Source organism: Hippoglossus stenolepis, chromosome 11 (assembly GCF_022539355.2).
Source record: "Hippoglossus stenolepis isolate QCI-W04-F060 chromosome 11, HSTE1.2, whole genome shotgun sequence".
Taxonomy (NCBI): domain Eukaryota; kingdom Metazoa; phylum Chordata; class Actinopteri; order Pleuronectiformes; family Pleuronectidae; genus Hippoglossus; species Hippoglossus stenolepis.
Genome location: NC_061493.1, coordinates 9978895 through 10006114, shown reverse-complemented (window position 1 = coordinate 10006114; position 27220 = coordinate 9978895). Strand labels below are relative to the sequence as shown.

Below are 27220 nucleotides of genomic sequence, written 5' to 3'. Positions count from 1 at the left end.
TATTTATAATTGTGTGAAATTTGGTGCAGCTCTGATTGAATCATGTTGTGAGGAAGCTTATTTAGTAATAACCAAATAAGTACCAAATTATTCCACTGGATAAAGTATAATATATTATGTGAGTATAACTTAAAGTAAAGTACATTACAAGTACTTCTAAATTGTACTTAGGATAAATGTGCTCAGTTATTTTCCACCACTGAATTCCATCCTGAGACGACTGCAACCAGTTCAGACAAGAAGAACCAGCAGACTCATCAGGTTGCCGCTAGACATAATATACTAACTTCAGACCAAACAGTTTCAACAAATATCTGTTTTATTTGTTTAATATCTGCCATGATGTACGTGGTTCGCAGGAATCAGTCCTGTCATTTATACTTTTAAAACCCCAGTCATATGTTACTGATCACCAACAGATCCACGGCCCGTCACAGCTGCTTATTCAATTTTCCCAAAATGTCCGCTCCCATCTTCAGCCGGCATGCTAACCTTTTACCCAGATTCCAAACACAGAACATCTGTAAATCCCAGTGCCGCCCCCAGACTTAGTCATGTACGAGAGGATGGAAAGAGAGAGAGGAAGTAAAAATAAAAAAAACAGGTGCTGGATCCTGTTAGAGCAGTAAACCTCTGGTTCCCATGGATAAACTGTGATCTGTGATTTTTTTCTATTTCATATTTTATTAGGGGTTTGAGGTTTTTAATAGTTTCTGCTTTTTCCACTTCTGCTAGCCAGAAATACATATCTGCATTTATTTCATTGATTTAAACACACAAAAATAAAGATGAAGACCAGCTTTGAAACTGAAGTAAATTGTGAGGAACACAAACTTTATACATTTTCACCTCATATGTTCCTGTTCAGACCGATGAGATCTCAGCAAGACTTAATATTAGAATGAGGCTCTCAGTTTGACACGCATTCTTTGAGACATGCCAATGGATGTGTCACACCTCTTAGTCAGCGACGGGGCAACCACATATCATCTGACTTATATTCCTCATTTCTTACATCATGAGATATTCATGAGCAGCAGACCTGCAGTGACCTTTGTATCTGTCTGCATATCCACTGGGGTTCAGGGCTGGTGAACGCAGCTTATGACTTGTGCTGTGATTGAGTAGGAAAGTCAGGCGAGAGATGTAAAGTAGATGAAAATCAGGGGCATGTCTGACAATGCTGCTGTTTAGGTGCAGCACAATCATAAATATTATATACAAACATAGATTCACATTGTTAGATTTATTGAATTTGTTCTATACCCTCTTGTTCTTAGTATTGATCCCTTACAGTAGTTCTTTCTCCAAAGTGGAGAGAAAAAAAGATCTGTATGACCTCGCATCCCATCCTACCCCACCAACATGCCAAATGTATATCATTAAAAGAGAAAAAACAGTCCTTATTATTATACATCTGATTTTAAAATGTAGGTGACAAGAGAAAATCCAACAATAATAAAAATAATGAGAAGAAGAAAAAACCAAAATTAAACAAGAGCGAAGGAAAAAGAGAGAGGGTGATTAAAAAGGAAAAGTGGAAAAAGGAACGATTAAGAATTATACATGTGTATTAGGTTTGGCTCAGGGATTATCTTAAACTAAACAGTTGGCTACTTTGTTTTGCTTTTTATTTCTGGACAGTATTTGTCTTCTGTATCCAATAACATATCTCATCAAACATCAGTGTTACAATGTACTAGATTAAAGTTACGCTCTCCACTCAAAGGGAATAACATCACATTTAGAAACAAGTGACCTTTTAAACTATGATTTCTCCTCATCATGGGAGATAAGTAACATTTTTCAGTAAGGACAGACAAACCTGCTGACCAACGCATGTGTCCTCATTTACACAGACTTCTGCAGCACACGGACGTGCAGGGGAAAACGTTTTCCTTGAACCCATTTTCCACTTCTCATTCTGTGTTGAGAACAGCAGACAGCCAGGTGAAACACACTACTGCCTCCAAGTGGTGATGAGCGAGTGCATAACGTTACCTATTTACTCAGCCCTGACCCTTGCTCATTTATCCAGTGGGGCCCCTTTGGTGACTGTTCTACATTGTTGCCTCAGGAACTGCATGCTGAACATGGCACAGGAAGATATGAATACCTGCCTCTTTTTTTCCCCCATTTTTAGTCACCAGCAGTCCTGAGAGATGATTTGTGACTCTTCACCTCTGGTTTGGTTTTGTACGAATAGGCCTGTGCAGGCAGGGACAGCATGCAGGCAGAGGATATGAGAGACTTCCCGTGTGGACTGTTAAAATTCTGTCCTTGGACAAAGATAGTGTCCATTTAGCATCAGCTTGTATCAAGAGACTCCAGTTCCCACACACATTTTTGACGTCTCCCCTTCTACTTTTTTTTTCGATAAATCTTTAAATATCTGCATTTGATTAACTTTTAGAACATCCTGTGAACGATGAATGTTTCAGTTTTTTGTCACTTTGGGGTCAAACACTTTGTGACATAAGACACGTTACATAAGACAAAAGAACACAAAACTGCTGGCTGTGTTCTCCCTTGCCCTGTTTGTGCAGCTGACCATAGACTTTAATCAACACATTTCATTTATCCATGTAGCCTACTTGCACACACACACACACACACACAGACAGTCGTCTCCTATCGCATTCCCTACATCGCATGCTCGGCTTACACATGCACAGACATGTGCTACATGATACAAATGAATGTGTTTTTGTTATTGCTCCTTCTGCTTGACTGGGTTGGTATTTGTTTGCCATGAGATACTTCTACTTCTCAGACTGGACCTGAGAAATGAAGTCATCCCTGAGCACATCTGTACTTCTACAGTCCCTTCATGCTTTCCCCCCTCAGTTCTTCCACCCTTCGTGGACTAAATGAGCGTCCCAGCTGGCAGGAAGCAGAAAAGTACAGAATGTACACCTATGCCATTTTGAGTTTAATGCAAATACTTATATACTGCAGTTGACCTCAGCAGCTGTGTATGCAATCAGTTCTTAATGGTGCAGGAAATCTGCACTGGTTTACAGTATTTTGGGGTTAGGCTCTGCCCCTGTACACCCAACAAACAAGGGCTGTCCTTGTAAGATGGCACACAGTATTAGACTTGATCCTTAGGCTAAATGCAAGGAAGTGTGCCTGGAAGTTAGGTGAAAAATTGCAGCAGAGACTCAGAGTCATCTCTGCCTTCTAGCCTTGATCTTTCTTTTCTTCCATATTGGAAAGTCCAGAGTTTCACAACTGCTGTAAAACAAAGCCCCAACTTGACTCTCTGAGTTTTTCTGAGAATATTTTTCATGCTTAAATAAGAATTCCACAATTTGGGAAACTTTGGGACATTTTCCCCCTTGGTGGAAATTTGCTTTCTTGCAAAGACTTAAATGAGAACTTCAATATTCACATCTCATCAGTCATCTCATCTAAGCGTGAATACAAATACTGTATTTCTCAACATGTCACTATATTCATTTTAAAGTGCACAAATGGATACACTAATGGATACATGCAGCACTATGAGCGAGAAAGGCATCGAGTGTATCCATCTGCCACGGCCAAACAAACCTAAATATTTATGTTTTTTTCAACATGCATATATTATTTCATGAGAAATTGATGAAAAATATATTTTTTAAATCCCATCTCACACACATTGGATCCTTTAACCAAATCTCATGCCCCTTCTTGCTAACAAGTTTGGTGCAGATTGGCTTCTTACTTTTTGGCAATCCTGCTGAAAAATGAGTAGGTCAATGCCAACAAACAACATGGGTGAAATCCTAAGCTCCCTGGCAGTTGTTCCTGAACTATATCAAAAGCATGTGTTTGTTTACAAATCCTGGTTCTGTAATATACTCTTTACTCAGAAAAAGAATCCAGCTGGACACCAAAACAACTATAACCCAAAGGTCAAGGATGAATTCCATGCTAAATGCAGGAACTCTAAATAACTCAAACACATATTGACATTGTCTGGGGATTGTGCTCGAATGGGGCAGCTGCGGGTGCTGAACGAGCTCTCCAGAACACATCGCTTACATTTTGGGACTCAAAGCATCAGATGTGATGCAGTAGCTGTTTAGCCTCCCCCATGGACTTGTTAAAAAAAAAATGTCTCCCCTGATGACGCATCTTTGTCCCAAAAATCAGCCCCTTGCCGATGTGCCCCAAGCTCGATTCCCATGAACCAATGTGAAACACTTGAGCACACAGACTATGTTTAGCACAGAGTGAGGAGCACTTGAGGTTGCTGGGTATAGGTCACAATGATGCCAATTTATTGCCCCATTAATTTGATCAGGAGTGGAGGTGGAAGCAGTTGGATAGAGGAGACACTTGAAGTGAAGAGAGGTTTAAATGTGATTGAGGTCTGTTTTGGGAAAGATGTGGGTATCATGGCAGAGAGCCTCTTACTGTCGAGTGTGAAGCAGCTGGTGGTTTGGAGAAGTGGAAGGAAAGAGGGCTTGGATTATAAAGTGTTTTTCCAAATATATCAAAATCTTGCTCGTTACAGATTAGTTTATGATGATGATGATGACCAATCACTGCAAAACTGCCCATAAATCCCATAAATCATGTAGATTAAAAGTAAATACATGTAATGTGTTAATATTTGAGAGTTTAGGATGTTGGTCAATTCTGTTTGGACAAAGCCAGGCCAGCTGTTTCCTTCAGTTTCCAGCCTTTATGCTAAAATAAGTTAACCAACTGCTAATAGTAGCTTCAATGTACTTTACAGAAATTAGAAAACTATGCTTTTAATGTTACCTTTAGTGAAGTGTTACAGTTTGTTTGGTGGCCTTGGTTTAGATTTACAGTCTTAAATGAGTCGAGAGGAGGTGCAGTTTTGTCAAGGAGACATTTAATTGAAAAGCAACCAGTGCACTTCAAGAATAACAATCTGTAAGGTTGAGTCCATGACTAACCATCTGTTTAGTCACTCCATTTAAACCGCAATAATCTCCAATGACTGATCTCTGACCCACGATAATCTCAAATCCTGAAATCTAATTGAGATTGAGTTGTCCCACCGAGTGCTTTAATTGTTTTGGAGCTTTGAAGGTAAAACAGGCTGCGAATCCTTTTTCTGTTTAGCATGCACAGCAATTTTTGTCCAGCTGAAATAACTTGTGGTGGTATTTTGTGTTATTTTATTTCACTGTGGAGGTACAGCGGGTTGTCCACTAACCAGGAGGGCGGTGGTTTGGATCCCATGTCTCCCCATTCCGATACTGAATCCCTAATAGCTGAACCTGTGCGATTGATGTGCAATAAATAAAGTGCTGCACATAGACGCACTGTATGAAAGTGTCTGTGAATGGGTGAATGGCAAAACTCTAGTGTAAAGCGCATTGAGTGGTCATCAAGACGAAAAGCACTATGTAAATACAATCCATTGACCATTTACTTGGCAGTCTTAATTTGATATGATGCATTCTTTGTGCCTGGGTTGATATTCAGGGGTGATCACTGCCAACAGGAGGTAAATTGGTGGCACCATCATTTCTCAGCTGTCCAGTCAAAAATCTTTCCCCCATGTTTGTCCTATACTGACTCACTGAGTAGATATGCAACACTGGCATAAATGACAGGTCAAAGCAAAACCTGAGGGTTAGAGTAACCTGGCAATATTTTTTCCTCTCAAACTTGGAATTTACCTCCTCAAATTCCAAGTTTACTCCTTCTAAATATTGACCCAGCTGAGCGTGCTGAGCGTATCCTTATCTCTCATTCAATGTGTCAGAGTGTGACGCCACTGGAACTTGAATCCTATCAAGTTTTTTTTGTTTCTGGCTGCTTTTCATCATATTGTTCTTGTATTTAAACCATAGGCTGTATATAAAGATGGACGACATGACAGCTCCCTAAAAGTTAAGCCAAGGTGTCTCTATTGCCACCTGGTGGCCACCTGTAGTAAAGGTTATCAATCTCACCTCCACCATTTTAGTGGGTGGGACATAGAGAAAACTAAGAAGTCAAAATACACGTTGAATAAATGTTTCTCAAAGATGTTTTCCGTCATTTATGGTAGTTCTTCACACTGGTGTTTGTTAAAGTGTTCATTTATCCTGTAAAATTGGTTAATTAGATAATTGATGCTATTAAAACAGGCTGAAAGTCATGTATGACAGCTGAGACACGATTTGTCGAGCGATAACCCCGATGACCACTGCACAGACTGGCTCCAAATGCACAAGACGGTAGTGTTTGTATCTGGGATATTTTGGCTTAATTTCTGGATAGTGGGAGAAAGTGGAGACGGGCCGTCCATCTTTAAATACGGCCAATGATTCAAACTGTATCAGAGAGAACAAACCAAAACACAAAATGACATCAGCTCAACCTTTAACCCAGATGTTGTTTACTCATGGATTTATTGAAATCTTTATTTAAGATGACTAATATGTAGATTATCTTTCACAATATTTAGAAGCAGTCACGAAAGTCCTGCTGGGTACACAATTAATGTTTCGCAACAGCTTTTCTGACATGAACAAGTCACCGCTGAGCAACTGTCTGCACTACAAACTAGGAGATAATAGATGGTTCAGATAGACATGTGCAAGGATGATGGGAAATGGGAGCGTTTCTTGCCAAGAGGTAGATACAACAGCTACAAAAAATTGACACAACATCTCTGTCACATCAATCTTCTCATTTACGGCTCAGCAACATGAATGGACATATAATCACAAATGTTGAACTGCTCCTTTAGGGCCATATCAAGGAGGAAACTGATCACGCTGTTATGAGGCTTAAAAGTAAATACTTAGTAAATCACTCAGGTGAAGTTCAACCTCTCACCTAAAACTTGCCGGCCTCATGTATCACAGCAATAAAACAAGCCTGATCACATCAGGTTTGCCCTCAGTGCTGCACGAGCACTCGTGCCTCTGCAACGACACCTGTCTGTGTGCAGCCAGAACACAGTGCCAGTGTTTGTGTCAGTCGAGGGGACAGAGTCCGCGGAGGTTTGTTTTGACAGTGTTTGCTAAAGGTCATATGCCACAGAGAGATTCCAAACAGCCCTTTCTTAACCCTGCCCCGTCACCTCCACAACAAGCTTCATTATTATCAGCAGCCGAGCGTGTGACCCTGTGTTTCAGCCCCGTCGCCTTTTTCTGTCTGTCTGTGCACCTGCCATTTGGGCTGTGACATTGTGGTGCAGGGAAAGATCTTCCACAAGTTGCATGCAATGTGGGGGACGGGATGGAGCCTTCGGGAAAATAAATGGATGGCTTGTTTTTCTGACCTTCACACCATGAAGTCTCCCCCTTGTGCACTTTCGCTTACATAAAAGTGAATCAAACATGTCCAAGCTGTGTTTGGCTTGTTGTTGTCATCATTCAAGCTGTCCTCTCTTCATTTCATCCTTCCTGGTCTTCTATGTAGACCTTTTTTTTGTTTCGGTGGTTCATCAGTGTTGCTCTTACAGATATTCAACAGTTTCTTTTCATGCCTGTTAAGATATTTGCAAAAAAGCTACTCTTTTTTGTCATTTGAGTATCCTGGATTAAATGTTTTTCCTTGAGAACAGATTAGAGGAGTTAGAGCTGAGTGCTTTTGCAAACAGATGAACTTGATGAGCATGTTTCGAGTGTGAGATGCGCTTTGCATGCCAAGTTTTTATTCTTTAACCATCTCTTTCAGCCTTGTTTCGTCTCTAAATCTCTGCTCATTACTGTGGGCTGTAAAAAGGAAGCCCAATTAGACCAGCTTCACCTTTTGCAGCCTCATCTCCTGCAGTTATAGGCAGGAAACAAGGACAGTCTGTGGAGAGGCATGGTTTACTAAAGTTCAGTGGTCGATAGGGCTGGAGAGTGTGAGAAAGAGGGAAAGGAATCAGCAGAGGGAGATAAAGAGAGGGGCAGGGAATGTCTTCTAGTTACCTCTGGGGAAATAGTTTTCTCTGCATCCCCTCCTTGCGTCCTTTGGGCCCCATTACTAGATTTGATGGCTGTGACCCAGGTCACAGCCGGGATCGGAGTTTGTAGATCAGAGGCCTCTTCCCCCCATGGAGGCTCTGTGACCTCCCTGCTGCACATCCTGTTAACCAGCATGGGATAAACAAAGCCCGAAACCTCCTGCTAAGTTCCTCCATCTCCAGCGAACCCTTTTTTAAACCAGCACGACGAGACGGGGTCTCCAGTTTCAACTTGTGTCCCTGTGCAGTACATTTGTTTTATGCATCGTAATCCGTGCAGAATGTCAGTAGCCATTCTCAAAGGTAAACTTTGTCAGACCACTCAAGTACTGTCTTGATGTGCAATTTTGAGGTACTTCATGAGTATTTCAAATTATGATACTTTTTATTTACTGCATTTATTTGATAGCTATTGTATATACTGTAACAAAGAGAAAACACAGATTCAACCCGTTTAATCATGCATCAGTATTAATAATCCAGTCATATAATACATCATGGTATCAAACACGCAAAAGGGACAATTCTCTGCATAATGAGTACTTTGACCATATTTTCTGATAATAATTCTGTACTTATGAAAGACTGGTGATGCAGGACCAGACTGTCAGAAACAGACTCCATGAGGGTGGCATGAGGGCCCGACATCCTCTAGTGGGACCAGTGCTCACAGCCCAGCACCCAGCAGCTGGATTGACATTCACCAGAGAACACCTGGATATGCAGGTCAGCCACCGGCACCCCGTGCTCTTCGCAGATGAGAGCAGGTTCACACTGGGCCCATGGGACAGGAGTGAAGCAGTCTGGAGATGCTGTGGTGAACTTTATGCTGCCTGTAACTTCATCGAGCATGACCAGTTTGCCGGTGGGTCCTGGTAGGGTCGCACGGACCTGCATGTCATGGCCAACGGTACTCTGACTGTTGTTAGGTACCGGGATGAAATCCTCGGGGGGTTGTCAGACCTTATACTCGTGCGGTGGGCCCTGGGTGTTCCTCCTGGTGCAGGACAATGACCAGCCTCGTGTGGCCAGAGTGTGTATGCAGTTCCTGGATGACTAAAGCATTGATGCCATTGACTGGCCTAAATCCCATTGAGCACCTATAGGATGTTATGTATTGGTGTATCAGATGTCGCCAAGTACCACCACAGACTGTCCAGGAGCTCACTGATGGCCTGATCCACGTCTGGGAGGAGATCCCCTAGGACACCATCCGCAGACTCATCAGGAGCATGCCCAGACGTTGTTGGGAGTGCATACAGGCACACGGGGGCCATACACACTACTGAGTCACATTATGAGTTGAAATGATGAAATTCACGCAAGTTGGATCAGCCTGTGATTTCAATTTTGTACTTAGATTTTTGGTTTGGTTTTGAAACCAGCCCTCAATGGGTTGATGATTTTGGTTTCCATAGATGGTTGTTACGTCATTTTGTTATTAGATATTTTGAACCTGAATAATTTGTTCATCAAGATCTGATTCCACTAGCTAGTTGCTTTTGTATGTTGTTTTGTGCAGGGCAGGTTGTGTACAGTGGATTTTGTGAGTGGTTTTGTTGAATTCAGCTTTGTGCTGTGGCTTGAGATGGGAGGAGAAAAATAAGTGAACCAAAACAAGGTCAGAAAAACCAAAGCAACAAGCTGAAAGATGGCAAAATGCTCAGAACAGAAGCAAGTGAACAATTTGATGAGAATTATCACTTATATGGTTTGGATGAATGAAAGTGGAGACACAACAAATTGAGTCTACTTCTCGGAAAGTAGCGAACATTTCATACCAACACTTACAGTTCCCAGATACATGTCTGTAAATACTGCCTACAGACAGACAAACAGACAGACATGTCCACTGCTGGTGTTTTCTCCAGGCTGAGTTAGACCTTGGTGGCATGCAGACAAACAGGGAGTGGCCTTGGGATAGAGAGGGAGGGAGACGGGGGGAAATGGAGAGATGGTAAACACATGCCACCCGTAAGGTCTGGATGTGTGGGTGGAGTAGAGAGATGGATAGGGGCGGAATGATGATGACAGGGAGAGGGCTGGGGGTAAGATGATAGCAAGTTGTTTTGAAGCACGGGGATGTTGTTGACTGTGAAGCCTGTTGAATAGCATACTAGAAATTGCCCCCCTCTTTTATATTCTCTTCCTACTTTACTTTACTTTAGGTCGACGTGAGAATAAAGCCACTGCAGTTTGTTAAACGTTCCTCGGTTTGTGATTGGCAGTCAGATTCAGGCTGAGGGAGATGTTTTCTAATTTGCTTCAGGATGCGGTATGATGACCACAGAGTGCTGGGCAGCTTGTTCATTTGTATATGCTCACGTGGCTCCGGAGGTACATTTTTCGCTCAGTGAACCAGAGTGTACGCACTTGTTTTCTGCAAGACAGATTAGCAAGACGTATAACCTGAAAAACGGTGTTCCTGTCTCCCTCTTGCTTGCTCTTCACTTATTGCCGGGTGTCAAGTGCCAGCGTGCAGCCCCACTTGGTTCTGCCTGTCTGGCTTTAACTCAATGGACGGCTGGCAGGATTGAATTCGTGTCTCTGTGTCAGTTGCGCTTCATGTTACCGGTCGATGCCTTTGCCGGTTGAAACTGCAGCTGCTGATCATGGTTGCTGCAGAATACGTAATGGTGAATAATCTGGACTGTGAGCGGAACTTCACCTGTGTTGCTTTTGGCAAAGATATGCATAAACAGTAATTGGGCCAACAGAAAGAAAAGCACCTTCCATTAAAGCATTTTTTGTAATCATGCTGTAGCTCCTTTAAGAAGCACTTTCAAATCATGGTGTGTTATTGGGTTCTAAGCTTATACTGTAAAAACTGTTAGGATGCATTTTCATACCAGAAAGAAGAGAAGGCGTTAACAGTTATGAGCCATGATTTACCATGTTTGAACTTGTAAAAAGTGACCCCTAATCAAGCATTTTTATAAAATGAAATTATATGAAACAAAACAATTAAATAAGTCAGTATTTTCCACCGCATGATAAACTAACTAAAAGTGACGACTCTAGGTCTTGTTTAACTTTGATTAAACATTAATCAATTAAATGAACTTAATGGTTAGGAAATAGTGCTAAACAAATATATCAAATATCAAGGCAGTGTGCTATAGCTGTTTGCTCGTTGTGTATTGATTTTACAGCTAAAATAAATTCACCTTCTACACAAGTATATCAGTTCGAAGCCGTGTGCCAAATAGGGCAAAGTAAGGTGGAAAATGTAAAATCATTAAACCTACAGTCAACATATGCAGCAGGGTTAGGGTATATAATTATGGCCCAGAGCCAGTTTTGTCTAGAAATACTTAGATTCCTCGTCAGAGTTTAAGTGGGGATAGGAATTGTGAAGACCAAAGTATTTCTAAAAACTTTAGTGGCGCTGCCCTCTGCTGGACAGAATGTAGACTGCACAGCTTGAATCCAGTAATAAATGTCATTTTCTTTAGATATATTCGACCACCATAAAGTCAATTTTGTTTGTGGAAATAGAATTGTGACAATGACATCAAGTAATTTAACTTGAACTCAAAACAGTGCAGCAGATTTACCAACTATCAACTTGACCTTTAGTCATTAAAAATAATCCACTCAAGTTTCATTGGGCTCCAAGAGTGTTTATACTGGAGATATGAGAGAAATCTACACTAAACAAGATCAAATTAACTCTGTTTCAAGGGAACACAGCTGACTTGGATTACTTCATTTTGCGGGTTTTCATACTGCCCCGCTCTCTGGACTAGTTCCACTATAAAGTATGGATTTTAGTAGATCACCTAGTGAATTTCATTATCAGAACTGTCATGTTCCAAAATTTCCACCTTGCCTAAAAACGTCCAGTTTATTTCCACATCTGGGTGCAAGGAGGTTACCTGTATACCTTGACCCCTACCGAGAGCCAAAAAACTGTTGAACACTTACTGCTTGTGTCAGAGAAGTCAACTAACTGTTGCAGCCCTAATATGTGTGTTAATTATAGTGAAGGAGGAAAATAAAGTTAATCTTCTACTGAAAAAAAAAACTGGACTTCCACACTTTCATCTTGATAACGAAATTTATTTCAAAACAATCTGAAGGAGTGAGATGTTCGCCATTGCAAGCAAAGCTGATGGCGTCTTCTACTTCACATCGCTGGATGGCACCTCACATCTTCAGCGGGCACTGTGAATAAAGACGAGAGTTAAGTTACAACTCATCTCAGAAATATTAACATCTGACACAACTAACTGCCTTCAAAAGATTCTGTGTAAGCAAGACAATACAAACAAAGAACATGGAAATGTAATCTATTCCAGGGATGAAATTTGATGAAAGTACCAGATCTAAAAGGATAGTTCACCCAAAAATTTGAATTCACTCACTACGCTGATGTAGGGGGTGAAGTGTTTGAGTCCACAAAAAACTTTGAGTTTCAGGGATTAACAGTGTTGCAGCCAAATCCAATACAATTTAAGAAAATGGTGACTTCTTCAAATGTAAAAACCAAATTTACACCATGTTTTTAGCACGAATGTCCGCTGTGATCCACGCACGAACCCGGCTCCAGAGAAGGATAAGAGCGGACATTTAGGCTAAAAACACGGTGTAAACGTTTTGTGGACTCAACCACTTCACCCACCCCTCCATCAGCATAGTGGTGAGTAGATAATGACTATTTTCATTTTTGGGTAAACTATCCCTTTAATTTTGTGAATCAATGCCAGTGTTGTCTTATTGTGATCAAGTGCTGCTCTGTCTAACTCAATCATCCATCTCCTGTTTGGTGTTTCAGGAATAACAGTCCTGTGATCAGCAAAGAGAACCACAGACCACTACACATGGCTGGAATACACAGCAGCAATGCATTTGAGCCACAAGTGTCTATTTAAATCAGTGCTGAGCAAACCTTTGTCGCTCAGTAAGACAAAGATGAAACTAACACAACAGTTCATGGGCCCAGCATTAATCATATTAGTGAGGCTTTCACTTTTTGTTGATATTGGGGTCAAAGAGCTTCTAATTCAGCTCGATGGTTAAATCAGTCCAATACAACAGTGGTGAATATTACATCAGTGTTGTACCATTACATTGTTCAGGGGTTCATAATGTATCTTGTTAGGTGACCTACGATACAATATTTTGTTTAGTTCCAGATAATAAAATTGCAGTTTGGATAAGTCTATAAATGTGAAAGCCCAAGTGTGGACAGACATTTAAGTCAAACACACATAAGTGAACAGACTCGGCCTGGTCCATGTGCCCTCACCTATCGCAGCCTCCTGGCCTCTCTTTCAGACTCCAGAAGTGTGAGCACATCTCCCTCTCTGACTGGGCCCTTCACGTTCCTGATGATGGAGCGGTTGCTGTCGTCCATGAACTCAACACGGACCTGCAGGTACACACAGATCACATTAAATACAAGATTTCCTGGGTGAAAATCTGACATGACGGTCTGCTTCAACGTTTTAAAAACTACTGATACATACACAGCAGCATTTCTACAGGGTTTATCAAGTTTAACAGCACATTTTGATACTGAGGTCGACTTTAAGAATTAGGAAGTTGATGAAATTACCAACGTTTCTAATTTTGATCAAAACGTCACAGCTTTGCACACGAATAATTCACAATTATCTCGTTGATCAACCAATGCACAAGCTAAATATTGAACCCAAATGAATGGATTCGAAAATACATTAACTTTGAGGTCCAAATATAAATTTAGTCTGACTTCAAGATCAATGCTTATGGAGATTTACCAGCTGTTGATTTATTTAAACTTTATAAATACAAAGATGTAATATAAGAACCATTATAGCTCACTGCAGTTAAGGCCATTAAAAGATGAACCTACAATACAGCAACATGAAAACAGGCTTAGACCAGAGAGTACTTGATGGACACATGATACTGATGTTATTCCAGGAGCTGCTCAGTTGACTTATAATTAAAAAAAAGAGAAGAGCAGCAGAAACACTACGTTTCATTGACGAAATGTCGCCTTTAGCGTGTTAGCATTAGCATACCTGTGTACATTGTCCCTGGGAACCAGTTCTTCCGAGCACCTTGGTGACCTGAGAACAAAACGTACATGTTAGGAACACGGCAGCATTACAGGTGAATGTCTCAAGTAGTGAGCGCACACGGTCCTGAGCACTGAGCTCCAGCCGGACGGTGGAGGATCAGACCGGAGCATGGACAGGCCTCCATGATGGAGGCTCGAGAGCCGCGCTGCGGTGCGCTAATCTCAGCTTTAAACCTCACTTAGCTTCGACTTGTCGGCACCGTGTAAGATGTTAATACTTTATGTAACTATCTATCCGTCTGCATTTCTTCATTTACTATATATTAATGGTTTTCTTACTCTGGCGAGCTTGATCGGCTGCACGCGGCTGGCGTCCATGTTGTCAGGTTAGACCGGAAAGGACGTCACGTGCTGCGGGGACGGTCTATATCCAGAGTTAAATCTTTCAGTTTATTCAAGTTTGATCATGTTTTGTAAAAAAAACAATTTTATTAGAAGTAACTTTAAGGCAACGCGTGGATAAAATGGTTAATCGTGTTAATTAAATTAATACATAAACATTTTTGAACAAAAAGTTTATTTGTTAAATCTTAGTCCATACTTCCGTTTCCGCTAGGTTGGGAACAACCATTGACAAAATCATCCATGGGTGGAGACTGGGCCATACCATTATTTGCTCTCTCTTATATTATATTATATTATGAATAAATAGATCTAGATTAATTAGATTTTCTTTGCATGGTTTGTTTTGTTTTTATAAGTTATATCTATATATATGTGTGTATGTATGTATATATATATATGTATATATATTTATTCTTAATGTTTTCTACAAAATATATTAAAATCCGTGCATGTCTCCCCGTGGATCACAGTTAGTGATCAATGGTCTTTTCTCTTTTCATTTTGCATCAGTCACATTTTTGCCATTGTTTACTACCAATTTTCTTATCAAGATTCTGTGAACTAGAATTTAACCTATACAATAAAATGTAATTTGTTCTTACTTAGTATTATTTCCTCAAAATTAGAAGTTATTTTGATTTGGCTTTACTTTATTTTGTATTAAACTATTCATGCTATCGCAATGCTGAAAGGCTTTTGTTGGAATATAGAGAAAAAGAGTTAAACCAAATATAGATTCAGTCTTTATTTTACTGTTCGGCACATGCACAGAAGGACTGTAGCTGCATGGGACTAGCTTGTGTAATCTACCTGCACCATTAGTACTTCCTTCCTGTGAGAAATCTCTCCTCAGCCTTGTTAGCAACACAACACAGACATCGCACCACCCCTTCTGCCTTTCCTCCTCTCAGAACTCAAAGCCTTAAATCACAACACTAATCCTTGTGAACAGTATTTTTAACTTGCGTTTGGACTGAAAGAACAGCAATAGGATTAGAGAATCAGTGAAGAGGCTGAATCCCTAACTCGTGCAGTTGATCTTCTTGCATGCTGAGAGACAAGCACCAGAGCTTTGACTTTATCTTCATTTCAACCTGCAAGCAGCACGTTTTAAAGGACAAGGGTAAATGGAGATCTTGGGGAATGCTGTTGTGGTTGTTTTTCTCTGACTTGATCTGAACTCGACGCAGAACTTTTTTCTGGCTTTGTCTTCTGAGAAACAGACACAATGGCGACTATAAAGCCAAAGTTGAAGGTGCTGAAAAAGCGCCGCTCGAGCCTTTTTGCGACCATAAAACGGGAAATGAGTTTTTCTCAAAGCATTGAAGAGCAGGAGTGCGAGTTCCCTTTTTCGCAGGAGAGCTCGGTGAAACCATGGACGTCTATGGACAACCTTGATGCTCCTGATGAGAAACAACAACCAAAAAAAGAACCGAAAAAAGAGGCTATGAACCCAAGGAAATTAAACCTCGTCAACCTTAACGTGGGTGGAAGGGTGTTTCACATCCCGAAACATTTGGTCCTCCGACACCCAAAAACCAGGATTGGTGTCCTTGCCCTCTGTGATGATCCAGTCAAGCGCCTGACGCTGTGTGACGATTACAATGTTCAGAACAACGAGTTCTTTTTTGACAGGGACCCCAGGTTTTTCCACTACATTTTCCACTTCTACTGCAGTAATGTCCTGTGGGTGATGGATAGCCTTTGTCCTGTCAACTTTGAGGAAGAGATGTCATTCTGGGGCCTGAAACTGAAGGACACTCCAAGGTGTGCTGCAGATCCATGATTAAGTACTCACTATGTGTATTGTGTAGCTTTGCCTGTTACTGTTTGTGTATTTCAAGTGTGACTTTTTAAAAATGTTTCTTAAATCTGCCCCTCCTCTGCTCAGGTGCTGCCGTATTTTGTTTGAGGAGAAAGTGGATGACATTCGAGACCAACTCAAGGTCAACCAGGAGCTTATTGACGAGATTAAACCTCACCAGGACGAACAAGGTTACAAGGCCATGTTTCTTGGAAACTTCCGGAAGGCCCTCTGGGACTTGATGGAGAATCCCTACTCCTCGCTTTCAGCCAAAGCATTTGCTGTGTTTTCCAGCCTCTTTGTACTTATCTCCATTGTTGCCATGACAATGAACACAGTGAAAGAACTCAGGGAGTACAAGCTCGCCGGCAGAACCTACATGGAGTGGGTGGAGATTAGTTCAATCCTATTCTTCACGTCCGAGTACTTTTTGCGACTATTCACCACATCCGACATCAAACGTTTCGTGAAGAGCGCCCTCAACTTTGTGGACATTGTGGCTGTCATGCCCTACTTCTTACAGCTCATGTTCGAAACGTTTGTTATAGATGCAGAGGACATGAACGCACAGGAAGATTTGAAGGCCATGGCAAGGGTCAGTAAGGTCAGCAAGGTGCTCAAGGTTGTCAAGCTGATGCGTATCTTCCGTATCTTGAAGCTCGCCCGTCACTCCACCGGCATGAGGGCCTTTGGTTTCACCATCCGCCAGTGCTCTGAGCAGGTACAGAGGAACATCACACGGACACATGAAAAATACACACTGGATAATTAACAGGGGGTGACACACACAAAACAATGGAACACATGTAACTCCTAAACAGGTAGCCACATATTATATTGACACATGATTAATTGTATATGAAAGTGGTCACTTGTTCTTATTTACTTTATGTTCTGGCCCATGACTTCGTCATAGATCACAGTTAATGATGACTGTGTGTCTAAACTACATATTTCCTTTTCTGTATGTATATATTTTTTTCTTCGCATTTTCATAGAAATATTATGTCAACTGGAATTTGATGCTGATGAATTTAGCATTTAGCAGCTAAAGAGACAGATATTTATGACCGTGTTATTAGGGCCACGTTGAAGAAAAAATATCCTTAGATTTTAATAATGAATTTGCAATATAACAAGAAAAATATTGTTGATATTTCACTCAGTTGGTAAAGATTTAAAATAGCCCCAAATGCCCCAAAACATGACTCTAAAATGAATACCTCTTTTGTTCCACATCTGCATGTGTTCTCCAAATAGATATAATTTTGCTAACAGGTTTACCATATCAACTTCATAAGATGATGTTGTGTTTTTAACTGGTTTCCTCTGTGACCAAAAGTCAGTTAATGCAGGTTTGGGGTTCACATTGGCAACTTGGTTGCTCAGGAACCTTCAAAGATTTATGGAAACATTTGTAGGAAGAGAAGTAGCACGGAAAAGGTTGATAAGTGTCATCTAAATGTGTCAATCATGTTAGAAGTTCATCTGAGGGGAGGAGTACTCATTTTAAGCACATTTATCAAATATGGGATTTAATTTACTAATGTGAGAACTCCAGATGCTTTGTTTTTTTTCCTTTAACCAACTTACTGTGATGAACCTTAACATCATCACATGACCTAATTGGTGGTGCAAGATCTATAAATATATTGCTGTGCACTGTTCTTGACATATACTCTTCTGTTCTTATTCAGGTATGCTGTCTGTTCCTGTTCATTGCTATGGGCATCTTCACCTTCTCTGCTCTGATGCACTCTGTGGAGGTGGATCAGCCTGGGACACCGTTCAGCAGCATTCCAGACGCCTGGTGGTGGGCTGCGGTGAGAGCCATAAACTACACATCTTGGCCTAAATGCTAAATAACAGGAATGTGTTTGTATCAGGACTGTGGTCAGACCTCAGACCTGTGATTTTAGTCACTTTTGAATGAACTTAACTGGATCCAAATATTTAAATAATCAATATAATTTTTTTCTTTTCTTACATTTCCCCTTAACCTTGAATATGTAATGAATGAAGTAAAACTGGGATTATGTCATGGTTGATATAACACAGTCCAATTTAATTTGCGCTAAACTACATATTCATATGATGCTGGGTAACACCTGAATGGCCTCTCATGTTTTTATTACTATGAACGGAGCAAGAATTGGAGAATTCAACCAGCTCTTATGGCTGCTACTTATGGCTGCTACTTATGGCTGCTACTTGGACTTTGCTAAGCTGTTTCGCTTCACAGTGCTGCAGGGACTGAGCAGAGGCTCACGGGGGGGTGTCAGCATGATTAAGCAGTGCGGTGGATTTCAGGTGTCAAGGATTAGGCCTACCGGGATTTGCTGCTGTCTGCCTAGTCAGACCAAGACAAGAGTGCACAGGACAGCACAGAGTCATGTCCTGGGCTATTTCTGTGGATCTACCAAGCCAGACGATAGAATTATATATAAAGACTCATTGTGTAATCTCATTTTGTGAATGAATAGTTGGCCAAACAGAGTTTAACATAAGTCTCTCAAAAGATGGACACAGGATTATTACCCATCTAACAGTAAATGTGTCTTAACAGTTGTGAAGATCCAAGCAGTGTTCACCTGAAAAGCTTCTGTCTTGTTCTTTGTCTTGTTGTAAATCACTGAATCATCATATTATCACCGTCATTCAATGGCAGATCTCCTACAACGGGGTCAACATGGAAAACAAATGTGTTATCTCCCGCAAAGCTTTTACAAAATTTGACTTTCTTCATTTTGGCCTCAGTGCTACTGTACATCGTCAGCATCTCTCTGTTTCTTTTCACTCTCATTTAAGGACATTTGTTTTTTTATTTATCTGGCGGCAGCTGTCAACTGATATGTGTCTAATCCTCTGTAATTCCACTAATGCGTCTCGTTCTCGGCCAAACACAGTGATTGCATTCGAGAGATCGCAAAGTGTTGCAGTACATTCCTGGGAGTTTATTTAATCTTTCTCATTCTCAACTTGCAACCCGCCCAATGATCAGTTAACATCATATTTTGATCATCAGATTCTCTTGAAGCCAGGGCCAGAGGAAATGTTTGGGGCAGGATGAAAAGTTCCATGAGGATGAGAAATTCCAATTAACATTTCCATCGTGTTCCATATTTATTCATGTTAAAAATCCAAAGTGAGAACAGGAGTATAGAGTATGTTGTGCCAACTTATTTTATTCAAACAGTAAAGCAGCGTCAGCAGCAGAGTACAAATCACTCATTCAACATGGCTCCTGTTACTCTTTTCTTCCTGCAGGTGAGCATCTCCACTGTGGGCTACGGAGATGTCGTCCCCATCTCCTATCTTGGCCGCTGTGTGGCATTTGGCTGCATCTCGTTCGGCATCATCCTCAACGGCATGCCCATCTCCATCCTCTTCAACAAGTTCTCCGACTACTACGCCAAACTGAAGGAGCAGGAATACACGTTTTCAAACACGGAGCGCACCTTCCAGCTCAAGAAACGTATGAGGCGCAAGTTTGACAACTGCTATGAACCACAGCCAGAGGACTCGGAGGACGAGGTCCACTATCGGCCCTGCGAAAGGCATGAGGACTGAGAGGAGCTGCAGTGTCGCATACGCTCTAACCCTAAATCGCCATATCACCCATCGGTCCGGAAAGTGTAAGACCCCATCTGCCTCCAACTCTGAGTGTGCGTGATTTAAGATAAAGAGTCTAAGCGGAGTAAATGGAGGCAGCAGCATTAAAGTTGAGATAATCTTTAAGCCTCGACTTTACAGTAGGTTGCTGTTTGCACGCCATGAGTGACGACTCTGTCGAATGAGACATGATGCTGCCACTGGACAGCTTGTGAAATGTTTCTAAGAAAAGGAAGTGGCTGAGTCTAATTCTGACCCAACTGAAATAGATGTTTGACATAAGGAGGTCAAGCACTAACATTATTAAGGAAGCAATGTTGTACTGATCACTTCGAAGGGGCAAGATGCTTGTGAAGAAATATTTTTATTCGAAGTGCTATTCATGAACTGTTGTGGACAATACCTGATACATACACTGTATAATTCTGATGTCAGGCTTGTATAAGATTCTGGCCAGTAGCTGTAACGGTCTTCCACTTTTTGAGTGTAATTTAGTTGCAAGGGATTACCAGGATTTGCACTTGCGCCTCCTGCCTGGTCCGACAGGAGCAGAAGCAGATCATGTCCGGGGCTATTTTCATCCAACGCATCCAACGTGCTTACAAGTCACTCTCATGAATGACAGCAGAATCCATTTGTTTCTGATATAAGTCTCTCAAGCAAGGAAATGGAGATGAGAGACAGTGGGGCTTATAATTGTCATTGAGCATGTAAGTGTGGCACAATCCCTGCAGGGAGAGAGAAGTGAGCTCCATGGTGTTGGATCAGTCATGGTCTGGTTCTGGAGTCAAAACTGTCTCTGACTGCTGGCTGTGTTTAGCTCTATTGCTACGTTCATTAAAGATCCCATATTTTACACCTTGTTATTAAGTTTATATAGATCTCTGAGTTCCTCTCAACATGTCTCTTATTTACATTAAAAAAACATGAAAAGGTGTATTTTGCACAATATGGCCCCTTTAAACCAGTTCCTCAACAGTTCTTTAGAGACCAGACATATTTAAAGTGTTTAAGTGTTGTGTCGACCTCTCAATGCATTGGTCAAAGACATTATTCCACCCATATGAAACATAATTAAAAGCAGTCATGTATGTTCAATACATTTTTGTACAAATTACCAATACATTACAAATGCTTCCTTGCTTTCGTCACAGTGATACATTTGTCCGATTTCTATCTACATTTCCTCTGATGCAACCGAGTGTCACTGAGTGAAATCTGTGGATCAATTTCACCCTCCTACATGGGTGGTTGTAAATGTATGACGCTGATAAAAGCTGCCATGTGCAAACAAAAGGTGTCAAAAGAAGGACATTTCATGATATGTATTTTATTTTATAGTCAATTCTTGTATTATTTATGCCATTTCGTTTTCAGAGTGGAAATCTGTGTATTACAGTAACTGTAAATAATGCTGTAAAATGTGTCATTATTTTGTCTTTATTGTGCATAAACACACACAAATACATCACAGTTTGGACAGCAGTTTGAACACATATTTATACTTCTCAAAAATGAATTTCCTTCTGAATAATAAAAACAATCTCCTCATAACACTCTGTCTTGTTATTTCCTTTTGAATACAAAGAGACTTGATGTGTGTGTATATTAACAGACACTTGTCTCATTTGTCTGATGGAGGACGCTGCCTGTTACATAGTGTTACAGGATAAGGTATATGGGAGAGATGCCAGTGGTTTAATTGTGTCGTCAGCGTCTATTAAATCTCAACAGTACTGAGAAGTTCTGGCTGTCTCATGTGACTCAGGCAGGACTGAGTGGACAGGAATACATGCACTTAAGAAACCTGAGGGAAAGATCAGGGACATAAACACACACACATATATATATATATATATATATATATATATATATATATATATATATATATATATATATAGATAGAGAGAGAGAGAGATAGAGAGAATATTGCATATAACATCAAATATAAGAATGTTATCTGATGTTGTACACACAGGCTGTAGGAATGTCTGCACTATTAACTAAAAAGGTTTGAGAGCAAGACCCTCTATATGTAGCACTTTAGCTGCTCTATTGTGTTTACAGGACGTTGTCGTTCTTCGACAGAGGAGAAAGTCAAAAAAGCCAAATGCAAGTCTGTGTAAAAAGGCTGAGCCGTTACGGTGGGACAGATGCTGTGATCTTACACATCCAGCCTGTTTCCTATGGAACATCACACATGGAGGCGACAATATCCCAGTTGGATCAGTTCAGTGTTAACAAGCAAGGACGGCACATCAAGAAATCTTCTTCACGGCAATACAGCAGGATCTCTGTATAAAAGGATCTCTGTATCAACAGGCCTCGTCCACATTACAGCAATTTGATCCAATCTTTATACACAAATATTGAGAAGTGCCGCTTTAACCTTTATCATCTTTAACAGAATGGCCCTGAATGCATACCTGCGCCAAGGCCCAACAGTCCCCCATGAAACCACCTTTGAATTCACTTGATTTGGGTTTTTATTTGAATCTGCACTAAATAAATAAACAGTCCCCTTTTTTTCATCAAGATCAAGGAGTTATTCTTCTTGAGAAATCAAGAAATATGTTGAAAATTGCCCCTGAATGTAAAAGAAGCTGCTTGCTTATGGCGTCCTTGAAGTGAAAAAAAAAAAAAGATCAAGATTACATTTCTGAAAACAAAAAAGTATTTTCCTGGACTCAGATGAGCTATAAGTGTAGTTAATTCAACATCTGTAAATAATATGCAGATGCACTAACTTGACTATTATGCTGATAATAAACAGCATTGATATTAACTCCCTAAATAAATAAGAAATTAAACGAACAAGAGAAGCGAGAGAGACATTCTCACCTCCATATCCTGTTGTCAGCACACAGCAGCTGAGAGCAATAAACCAAGCACTACTGACCAGGTTAAAAAGCCAGGCATCGCCACAGGAACATTTAGGACATGAAAGTGCCACCGTTTAGGTTTTTCGTGGGTGTTGGGAATATTAAATCGCTCGTGTTTGGCCTGTTTATGATACTTCTGTATTATCCGGGGTGAGCATGTGTGTGTGAAGAGTTGCGTCAATATCCTTGACATCTTCTCGCCAGTCGCACGCTGTTTTGTTCGCTCCCATCCCTCAAGACGTGTCAAGATAAGGTGCCAGAGCCACTCACGTTCAAGGGAAAGAGTTCACCGTAATAAAATGATTTATGACCACTCTTAAACAAATACACGTAGATTCTGAAATATGGAATGAAATATGAAATAAACAACCCAAAACCTGCATTAAGATCTTTAAACTCAGGGCTTGTTTGCATCTAAACTGCTTGAAATCCATCTTTGTCAAACCTCTGTTGGGTTCCAGATGTTCTTATGAGGCTCTAATGAGTATTTCTTTGCCCATTATGTTACCTACAATGTTTTTAAACGAGCTTTAGTGACTGTAAGAGCAGATGTTTATGAGAGTTTCATCCTTGAGCAGACTTCTCATCACTGTCATGCCGAGCTCTGGATCAGGACATGCTTTTCCCTCTTCAAGGCCAAATACATGTTTAGAAGAACCCGCGGCCTCTGCGTTTTTTAAAAAATTGCCACAATGGGCAATGCTGGTTCACTATATAAACCCCCTCGAGTTCACCTCATAAGTCATCACGGATCCTGTCCTCACACCACATCTCACCACACTCAGTTCCTGACCGACTCAAGGAGAAGTGACTCGTCGTGCCATGGCTGCTGCGAAGTTTCTGGTGTCTCTGCTGGTTGTGCTCGTGGCCGCAGAGTGCGCCGTTCACGCCCAGGAGAGGATAAAGATGTGCGGGCGGGAGCTGATCCGTCTGGCCGTCTCCACCTGTGGTAACTCGCGTCTGAGGAGAAGCCTCCTGGACTCAGAGCCGGGCCAGCATCAGACCACCACTCCTCCCTGTGAGTACTTTGGGTTACATTTCTCTACTTTCAGTGGTTCAGAGTTCACTCCGACTTCAAGATTGAAGAATATTATCAAATAATGCAGGCGCTATTGGAAAAGTATCTTTAGCTGGTGTACGACACACAACATAATATAATACAGTACATGAGAAGACAACTATACATTACCCAGAATGAAATGTCATTAAAATACAAATTGCTGTATAGTAACAGGAGTGGACAATTTAAAACTAAGTAAAAGTTGACCTGTGTGCCTGCAACCTTGTTTGGGCCCCCTCAGAAACATGAGGATACATCTCAAGGTTTTTAACCCATGACAATACGTTTCTGATTAATCTTTTCATTTCTCCTTGGAGTTCCACGTAAAGTTTTCCGAATGAAAATCTTCTGTTTTCTCTCTGCTCTCCACCTAACTCTGCTTCTCATCCGCACAGGGGACCATGATGCGGCCGCAGAGGAGCTCTGGGCTGCAGAGGCCGTCCACATCCCCCCAGAGTCTGACGAGAAGAGAGACGTCCTCTCCCTGGCCCCTCACTGGTACCCCCTGTCCTCTCGGATCAGACGAACTGCTGGGAGAATGTCCGAGATTTGCTGCGAGAAAGGATGCAGCCTGAAAGACCTGATACAGTTCTGCTAGATTTGGATTCTGACTGTCACACAAAAGAATTCCTGAAGTGTTGTGGAAACCTTTGTTTCAAGAGTTTCCTCCGATAGAAAGACTCCTGCTATTTCTCTAGTGATGTAGTTTTCTTACACTGCACATCAGTAATTATAGATACTTGATCATATTTAATAATTTATTTTCATGTCAGGGCAAAAGATAAAATTGCAATGTACACAGGTTTTATGACAAGACTGTCAAATTGAAATTGTTGTTTATTTTGTACTAATATAATTTATTCTCTCTTCATCACTGTAGAAAAAAATATGTGTTGCTCTCATACTAGACTGCAATAAAGCTTTTGATGATTATTTATGAAATCTTATCTGCTCTCTGTGATTTCTCTGCGTTTTATGGTTTTCATCAGTTTGTCTGTTAGTTAGCAGCGTTACACAAAAACCACAGGACGGATTTCTGCGATGCTCGGTGGAAGGATGAGTATGAGTCGGGGAAGAAACCAGTAACTTTTGTTGCAATAGGTCATAATATTTCAGTCCAATACCTTCATGATAACGGTTTTCTCATTTACTACGACTACCTCAAAGACTGTGATAAGATAATGATCACACTATGTGCTTAGGACAACGATCAATATAATGGTTTTATAGAGTTCCAGAATGTAAACATTGCCGTCACCTCTGGGGCCTCTTGTCCGCACACATCAGTCAACACAGCCCCAATCGACACTTGTCAATTCTGCACAACTAAAAATCAACACTTATTAACACTGTTTTGTTATTTCGGTGTCAATTTGTATAATTAAAGCTGCAGAGAAATAACCTTGAAACAGCAAATGGCCTAATCAAACTAAATTACACTTTCAAGCATGAACACATGGTAACACATATGTACGCACACACACACACACACACACACACACACACACACACACACACACACACAGAGAGAGGTATAAACTGTGCCTTTAAAGACACACACTTGAATGATGGGACAGTGTGAGTGCAGTTTACAGATCTCTGATAGCACTAAATCGGATTGAGGCCATTGGCTGAGTCGTTCAGCTCTGAAATAATCTCTGCAGCCCGGCCAGTTCCTCACACTGAGGGCTGAATAATTCTCTCAATGGATAATCAAATGTGTTGCTGATTATCTTCCACTCTACGCTGCAGACGTTCCTAAATGACTCCTAATGGCAAAAGTCAATCAGCCCACAGTGACTGATTGGTTAATTGGTTTTATTTGCTGAGGGATGGATTGCTATTATTTTGCTGCATCATCAGACACAAAGCCCCGAGATGAATTTAGATCAAGGCGGAAATAGAACATTCTGTTTAGATGGTTTTTAACTACAGATACTTAGAGAATGCAACAGTTGGATAATGTTTTTGAAAACAGTTGGATACGTCTGGCAAACTGAAACATGAAACAGGTTTTACATACACTTCACATCTGTCCCTGATCCATTCATTCTGTATAGTGCTAATCAGTAAATTGATAAGAAGAAGAAGAAGAAGAAGAAGAAGAAGAAGAAGAAGAAGAAGAAGAAGAAGAAGAAGAAGAAGAAGAAGAAGAAGAAGAAGAAGAAGAAGAAGAACAACAACAACAACAACAACAACAATAACAATAATGCTAATAATTATTAAGTTAAATGCTGTAGTGTAAAATAGACAAGGGTTTTTCAGTCCAATGTACAACTTGAGCCCTGTATTTTTTAATTTGTTATATATAATTAAAACAAATAGGAATTTGCAGTAAAAAAAAAGAGGTGATTTATTTTCTTGAACTGACATTGAGCAAGGAAAAGTATAGGAATCATTCTGGGATGTCTAAGGCAGATATTGGAGAAAACAATATTATCAGATGTAAAGTAAGTCACACTGAAAATATGTGTGAGGAGTATGATTCTGGATTGAAATTCAGGGTTAAATCCGAGAGCCTATCTACAATAATTTAGTTTCTTTATCCGTCCCAGACACTTCACACCGCCTCGTGTCTCTCCCTCGGTACCATCAGAGTTTGAAAAGTCTTTTTTGTCGGCTGAACTTATGAAACTGTCAAATCTTCCCATAGACAAACATTCAGTGCAACATAGAAGAGAAAGTCATTCTAAATGTAAATGAATAATTAATCTTGAGCATTTGTTTCAAGGTAATTCCTTCAATAGCAACAAATCCTCTATGATTTATAATAACAGCAACATTTCTTCCTCTATTAGAGCCAAATTAAATCAATACTTCCAAGAAAACATTTCAAATGATGCTAAAATTAAACACTTGCACATGCAAATAGACAAAATGTAGATCTAGACATTTGATGCAATGTCTCATAATGACCAGCAGAGAGTGACAGATAGTTGATTTTAAATGACAGTAGCCCTTACTGTACCTACCACTGAGGAGCTGGTTCCTCCTGCCAACACGGGGAGGTCTCACTGCTTCTGTACCAAGTTCAGTCGTTCCAGTTTTTATTTCTTCCACGTTTCTCTCCTGCCGTGATGATCACTCTCTCAAAGCTCATTACTGTAAAATGCTCAATCACCTCAGCTGATCCTTTATCTCCCCGTAACAAGAGACATTCGATCAGAGGACACTTCCAGGCCTCAGCCCATCCTTATTCAGTCCCAACACCAGATGACAAGACAAGGCCTCTTTGATGGGCCTCTCCTCCTTGTGCCTGTTTTGTTTCAACTGAAAAGCTGCTAAAGCGAATAATGAAAACCAAATCAGAGCTTCTATCTGTCCTTCTATCTCTTTGTGTTTAGTTCCAGTTCGCAGGAAAGCAGCAGGACAGAATGGCACCTTCGCTGAGTGCCAGCAGAGCGGCTACACACACATGCAGGAACACACGTAAACAAACACTGAGAACACACACACACACACACACGCAGGGCAGCAGGGAGGGAGAGAGAGAGAGGAGAGTGGACTGGTGGGTGTCAATTTGCATGTAAAT

General features: G+C 40.8%; 3 protein-coding genes across 3 annotated transcripts; 2 read left to right on the top strand and 1 right to left on the bottom strand.

The window, feature by feature from the left end:
• Nucleotides 1–11961: 11961 nt before the first annotated feature.
• rps28 (ribosomal protein S28) lies at nucleotides 11962–14368 on the bottom strand. The gene is made up of 4 exons (XM_035171578.2): nucleotides 14265–14368; nucleotides 13927–13974; nucleotides 13167–13289; nucleotides 11962–12082 (listed from the first exon to the last, which is right to left on the bottom strand). The coding sequence occupies exons 1-3, from the start codon at nucleotides 14301–14303 to the stop codon at nucleotides 13167–13169; spliced, it is 210 nt and encodes a 69-aa protein (XP_035027469.1). The 5' UTR covers nucleotides 14304–14368; the 3' UTR covers nucleotides 11962–12082.
• An 892-nt stretch (nucleotides 14369–15260) lies between these two features.
• si:rp71-39b20.4 (potassium voltage-gated channel subfamily V member 2) lies at nucleotides 15261–21300 on the top strand. Its single transcript, XM_035169316.2, has 4 exons — nucleotides 15261–16097; nucleotides 16222–16855; nucleotides 17832–17957; nucleotides 19402–21300. Exons 1-4 carry the CDS (start codon nucleotides 15559–15561, stop codon nucleotides 19702–19704), a joined length of 1602 nt encoding a protein of 533 aa, XP_035025207.2. The 5' UTR covers nucleotides 15261–15558; the 3' UTR covers nucleotides 19705–21300.
• A 2092-nt stretch (nucleotides 21301–23392) lies between these two features.
• On the top strand, nucleotides 23393–24506 carry insl3 (insulin-like 3 (Leydig cell)). The gene is made up of 2 exons (XM_035171112.2): nucleotides 23393–23646; nucleotides 24084–24506. The coding sequence occupies exons 1-2, from the start codon at nucleotides 23451–23453 to the stop codon at nucleotides 24284–24286; spliced, it is 399 nt and encodes a 132-aa protein (XP_035027003.2). The 5' UTR covers nucleotides 23393–23450; the 3' UTR covers nucleotides 24287–24506.
• Nucleotides 24507–27220: the final 2714 nt, after the last annotated feature.